Raw genomic sequence first — 5,551 nt, forward strand, 5'->3', positions numbered from 1 at the left:
GCTCTCGCCTGGTCCACGGTGCAGAGGACACCAGCCCTGTCCCAGCCACCCAACGGCCACTGCCACACCAGTGGGGGTGCCTCCAGGACCAGGACTGTCCCCCATCCCATGTGTGCTGTCACCAGATGTGCAGCCAGCGGTGCCCAGCACGTGGTCAAGGTGAGGGGGCCAGGAGCTGCTCCAGAGGTTCAACAACCCCACACACCCTGGTCCCCGTGGCTGTGCCTCTAAAGAGTGGCACTGCAGCCATCCCATGCCATGTCCACAGGGAAGGATGGATTCTGCCCAGCCTATGCTGGGCTGTTCCCCAGTTATGACTGCAGAGCCTGGTGCTGGCATGATGACGAGTGCCCCGGCAAGGAGAAGTGCTGCCTGAGCGGCTGCGACTATGTCTGCCTGCCCCCGTCCCAAGGTGCCAGATACAGGCAGAGGTGTCCCCCAGCTCCAGGGACTGGGGGACTGGGTGGGAAAGACCCACTGCTGCTGTTTGCACACCCAGCACTGCTGCCTCCTGCCCCTAGAAAAACCAGGCATCTGCCCGCTGGCTGAGGAGGCTCCGCTGGCCACATCCCCATGTGGCACCACTTGCATCCGGGACTGGCAGTGCCCGGGGGCTGAGAAGTGCTGCAGCAGCAGCAGATGTGGCCCTGTGTGCTTGGCCCCCGAACCAGGTGAGGAAAAGGTTACCAGGACAGGGTTGTCACACACCAGGCATGTCAAAGCTCCTGGGGGAAAGATGTGGGATGGTGCTGCCATAGGGCAGCTGCTCAGACCCCCAGGGTGCAGCCTTCACAGTGCCCCGAGGCTGCAAAAAAAGGGGGTGCCCACAGCATGGTGTGGTCCCTGCCCCTGCTGCCCCTTCCTTCCCATCTCAGACAAACCTGGTGAGTGCCCAAAGGTGAGGCCACAGCAGATTTCTGAACCGTGCTTGGAGAAGGACTCCTGCGCCCACGACAGGGACTGTCCCCGGCAGGAGAAGTGCTGCTTCTCTGGCTGTGCCATGTGCTGCACCCGCCCTGCCCGAGGTGAGCGCGGCAGCCCGGCCACCAGCACGGGACAGTAAAGTGAGAGCAGGGCTGGGACCCCTGCCCTCATCCAGGTCCCCTCCTCCAATAGAGCACCCTGGGGAGTGTCCCCGGCCAGAGCCATGCTGGGACCCCCGGCGCCGGCGTGGGAGCCAGTGCCTGGATGACAGTGTCTGCCGGCGAGAGGAGAAGTGCTGCGACACAGGCTGCGGCTGGGAGTGCATGGCCGTGCCCAGAGGTAGCAGGCACAGCCTGTTTGGGGGGAGCTGGCTCCAGCCCCCCCAGGGTGGCCAGGTTACAGTGGATCTCCGTGTGCCCCTGCAGAGAGCCAGGACAGCGCTGATGGCAAGTGCCTGGAGGAGTGCGAGGTCGACTCACAATGTCCCCGGGGACAGCGGTGCACCAGCATCGGCTGCGGCCATGTCTGCATGGACATCCCTGGAGGTAAGAGCCAGCCAGGCCCTTTGGGAGCCATGCAGGGCCACTCTGGGGTGCCCCACTGTGAGGTGCCCTAGCCAGGTGCCCCTCAGCTGGGTACTTGCCTTGCAGGCAGAGTGGGAGTGTGCCCCATCCCCAGGGAAGGGGGGACATGCCTGGACCTGTGCAACTTCGACGAGGAGTGTCCCTGGGGCCACAAGTGCTGCAGTAACGGCTGTGGCCATGTCTGCATGCCAGCCTCTCTGCAAGGTCAGCCTCTTGTACCCTCTGCCCTGTGGGGATGGAGCCCAGCATTCCCTCAGCACCCACTCCTTGGGGTATCCTGGCCCTCCAATCCCAGTGAGGATCCCGTGCTGTGAACTCGTGGGGGTTCTGCTGAGATGGCTGTGCCTGCGGGGTCCCACAGCTTCCAGGGATATGATCTGCCCCTGTCCTTCTTCCCATGCCTCCCCTTCCTTCTGTGCAAGTGATGAGCACACACAGCCTCAGCTCAGAGTCACCAGGTGACCGTCCTGCCCTGCCCGCAGAGCGTGACACCGCGGCTGTGCCACGACACGGCGCCGGTGCCGAGCGGTGCACAGAGCAGTGCGAGGCCGACTCACAGTGTCCCTGGGGCCAGAGGTGCACCCGCACCAGCTGTGGCCGCGTCTGCAAGGACACCCCCGGAGGTGAGACAGAGAACTCAGGCGTTTCCCTGGGACATGTGGGGCGTTCCAGCCAGCTGCCCCACGGCAGGGTGCTCTGCCTTGCAGGCAGAGGAGGAGCGTGCCCCGTGCCCAGGGGCCGCGGGTCGTGCCTGGACCTGTGCAGCCTTGACGAGGAGTGTCCCTGGGGCCACAAGTGCTGCAGCAACGGCTGCGGCCACGTCTGCACACGGGTGTCCAGTGGTAAGGATGGGGCCAGCACCAGGGCTGGCACCAGGTCATGCAGGGTGTCAACCAGACCCGTGTGAAGGGCACAGCCCTCAGCACGCTCCCAGCTCAGCATCATCGTGAGGCCCGTTCCCGCTGCTGCCCCATTGCTCTGCTCCCAGCAGGTGCACTTTCAGGGCGAGGGGATCTCAAGTGACATGGAGCAGGATGAAGCTCTCACAGAGCTGGCCAGCATGGCTGCAAACATGGCCACTGGTCCCTCACTTCTCCAGCCTTGTGGCTCCCTTAAAAGCACGTCCTCCTTTTCAGATGCTGCGTGATGGGAGAGCAGCTCCTCTGCAGCAGGAAGACACCTTCGTTAGCGGACGTGGGACAGTCACAGGCTCCAGCTGGCCTGTCCCCTCCACACCACCTCCAGCAATAAAGTGTGTACTTGGCCGCCTCCAGCTGCCCCACATGCTCCTGGAGCAGCCTGGAATCAACTGTGGCTCCCAGGGAAGGAGCATCCCCGGGGGCAGGGTGCTTAGCCCCTGCTGGAGTTGGTGCCAAGGGGCCAGTGAAGCAGTGCAGACAATGACCTGGGTCAAGGCAGGCTGGGGAGGGGCACCCATTGAGTTGGTGGCCATTCCTCCTCCATTCAGTGGCTTCAGCTCCCAGCCAGGTCACATCAGCAGCTCAAGGGCAAGGCTGGGCTGGGAGGCCATCTAAGGCAGGGGGAGCTGCAGGGTGGTGGCTGGGTGAGCCCCGGGGCCACCATGCCATGCTGCTGGAGGCACCCATCACCCAGTCCCCGTGAGGGAGGAGAGACAAGAGGGATGGGCACTGCCTGCTCCAGCAGGAAGGACGAGACCCAGACGTGCTCTTCCAAGGACCCACCCTTGTATTGAAGTGTCACAGCCTGAGGGGAGGGACGGGCTCCTCTGGTCAGGCACCCTGGCACAGGAAGGGGCAGCCATGCTATCATTGTGGGGCACATGTCCCTGTCATCGAGCCAGTGAGCATCCCCAGTCAAGCCGCAGCCCCCCAGCAAGGCCACCCCAGCCAACAGCACTCGTTGCCACCAGCCCTGCAGGGAATGGTTCCCTCCAAGGTCGGGGATGTGACCACCAGCAGCAGCTTCCCCTGGGCTGGGGCTGTGCAGAGGCCACTACACCCCCCGGGCCAGCACTATCAGTCACCTGGAACAGAGACATGGGGTGTCAGGAGCGGGGCCAGGAGCAGCCTCCATCTGTGGCACACGGCCCACGGCACGTTGCTAGTTACCGACGTGGGAACAGGCCTGGGAGCACTCGCCCTTGGTCTCAAAGTTGTTCCTGTTGCCGCCGCAGCCGCCGTAGATGAACTCCTCACACTGCTGGCTGGAGGCGTTGAAGAAGAAGCGGCGGAAGAGCGCCTTGCAGTTCCCACAGACCGAGGGCAGGTAGCAGAAGTCTGCATGGTCCAAAGGGGACAGGCTGAGCCGGGGCAGGACAGGGATGCCACCACTCTCAGTGCTGCCAGGCCCCTGGAAAGGTCTGCACAGTTCCAGTCCCTTCTTACTGCCAAACCCTTTGTGCCAGCAGCCCACAGCCCCATGCACCAGCAGCTGGGGTGCTCCTCCACTGCACAGTGTGCTGCCCCTCGTGGTCTGCAAGGACCTGGCACGACCCCGGGAGCACCCCAGGGACCTCCCTTCCCAGCTTGTTTCCCAGCGTGAACTAACACCCCTCCAGTCACCCCCCCCTGCTGCTCCAGAGCCCCACCACCACGGCACCAACCCCTCACCTAGCACTGGCTCCTGGCAGGTGTAGCCGCACTTGCTGGGACAGCACTTGGTGACACCGTGGCAGTCGGCATCGCTGGTGCAGCGGGCACAGGAGGCGTCCCTGCGGCAGGCACCACAGGCCTCATCCAGCGGGTCCTCCACCACCTCCGAGATGTAGTAGCAGTACCCAGGCTTTGCTGTGGGACACAGTGGCCAGAACGCTGGGGAGGGCCACTGAGCAGGGGCCTCAGCAGCCCCCCAGTGCCCCAGGGCCAGACCCTAGGCACCCACAGCCCCAGACCCCTGCAGGCACCTGGCAGCACAGGGGCAGAGGGGAGCACTGGCCAAGAACAGCACTCAGGTGTCCCTGTCCCCAGGCCATGCCCTGGTCACACTTACCCATCCCCAGGTCTTCTCGTCCATGTCCGTGTGGGGCCGGGCCGGACCGTGTGGTGAGGGGGAGCAGGGCAGTGAGGAGGAGGAGGAGAAGGCAGCCAGGCAGCAGCTCCATGGTGCCCTGGATGGCCAGGTCTGGCCCTGGGTGTGGTGGGCTGGGATTTAAGGTGTGCGGGTGGGGCAGAGGGTGCAGGGCTGTCGCCTGAGCCCAGGTAATTCCTGCCATGCAGGTAATGAGCCACACCTAGGCAGGGCCCAGCCTCCCCAATGGCATCCTGGCCACATCCCTGGAGCCAGGGGGACTGGTAGGACGGGACAGTTGTCCTGGAGTGGCTCTCGGGGAGCCCAGCTGGGTGGCAGTGGCATGCCCAGGCTGGACTGGGGACACCACCAGCAGCAGCCACAGTCTCCTGGGGACAAGCCTATCATGGGGATGGGCACAGGGAGGTCAGCACTGGCCTCTCTGCCACCAGTGAGGATGGTAGTGCCATGCCAGGGCATGGAAAGCTGCTGCCTCTGGCCCAGCCATCAGCCAGGGAAGAGCTGGGGCATGGCACACTGCAGCACCACTGCCCTGCACTCCCTGTGGTGCAGGGCCTAGGGAGAGGCTGTGCCAGAGCAGAGTGCTGTGCCCTTTCACCCCTTTCTCCCGTGCTCCCTCATGGGTGACAAAGAGCATCCCAGATGGGATGGACCTGCACATGGGGCTGAGCCATCGTGGCTGTTGAAGGTCCCACAGGACTGCCTGCCCTGAGCCATGCCCTGTGCCCCCCCGGCAGCCCCCTCCTCTTGGCAGCACGTCGGGGCCTGGCAGCTTCATCGTGCTGGTGTGGGGAGCATTCCCTGGGAATGGGACACGGCTCACAGCCCTCCAGGCTTCCAGCCGGGGATCCGGATCCACAGCAGCGCAGGGCTCCGGGCCCCAGGCTGGGTGGCACCCACCAGCACCCGTGGGCGGGCGTGGGGTGAAACCTGCCAAAAGGAGGGAGAAACAGATTAAGCTGTTTCCATTCAGCAGGAATAATTGTCTTCCTAATTACTGCCGTAATTACTGTCCCAAGGGGGAAGCGGAGGGC

General features: G+C 64.3%; 1 protein-coding gene across 1 annotated transcript in view; it reads left to right on the top strand.

Moving 5' to 3' along the window:
• LOC103754286 (keratin-associated protein 10-4) overlaps positions 1 to 2,655 on the top strand; it is a 5,174-nt gene extending 2,519 nt beyond the window's left edge. Inside the window, exons 4-12 of the mRNA XM_029960417.1 lie at positions 20 to 159; positions 269 to 412; positions 522 to 671; positions 876 to 1,025; positions 1,117 to 1,263; positions 1,350 to 1,469; positions 1,991 to 2,131; positions 2,216 to 2,350; positions 2,645 to 2,655. Coding sequence (XP_029816277.1) covers positions 20 to 159; positions 269 to 412; positions 522 to 671; positions 876 to 1,025; positions 1,117 to 1,263; positions 1,350 to 1,469; positions 1,991 to 2,131; positions 2,216 to 2,350; positions 2,645 to 2,655 — 1,138 coding nt within the window. The remainder of the gene's footprint in view (positions 1 to 19; positions 160 to 268; positions 413 to 521; positions 672 to 875; positions 1,026 to 1,116; positions 1,264 to 1,349; positions 1,470 to 1,990; positions 2,132 to 2,215; positions 2,351 to 2,644) is intronic.
• The last annotated feature ends 2,896 nt before the right edge of the window (positions 2,656 to 5,551 follow it).

This window comes from Manacus vitellinus, unplaced genomic scaffold, assembly GCF_001715985.3.
Source record: "Manacus vitellinus isolate BGI_N305 unplaced genomic scaffold, ASM171598v3 scaffold_26_pilon, whole genome shotgun sequence".
Taxonomy (NCBI): Eukaryota; Metazoa; Chordata; class Aves; order Passeriformes; family Pipridae; genus Manacus; species Manacus vitellinus.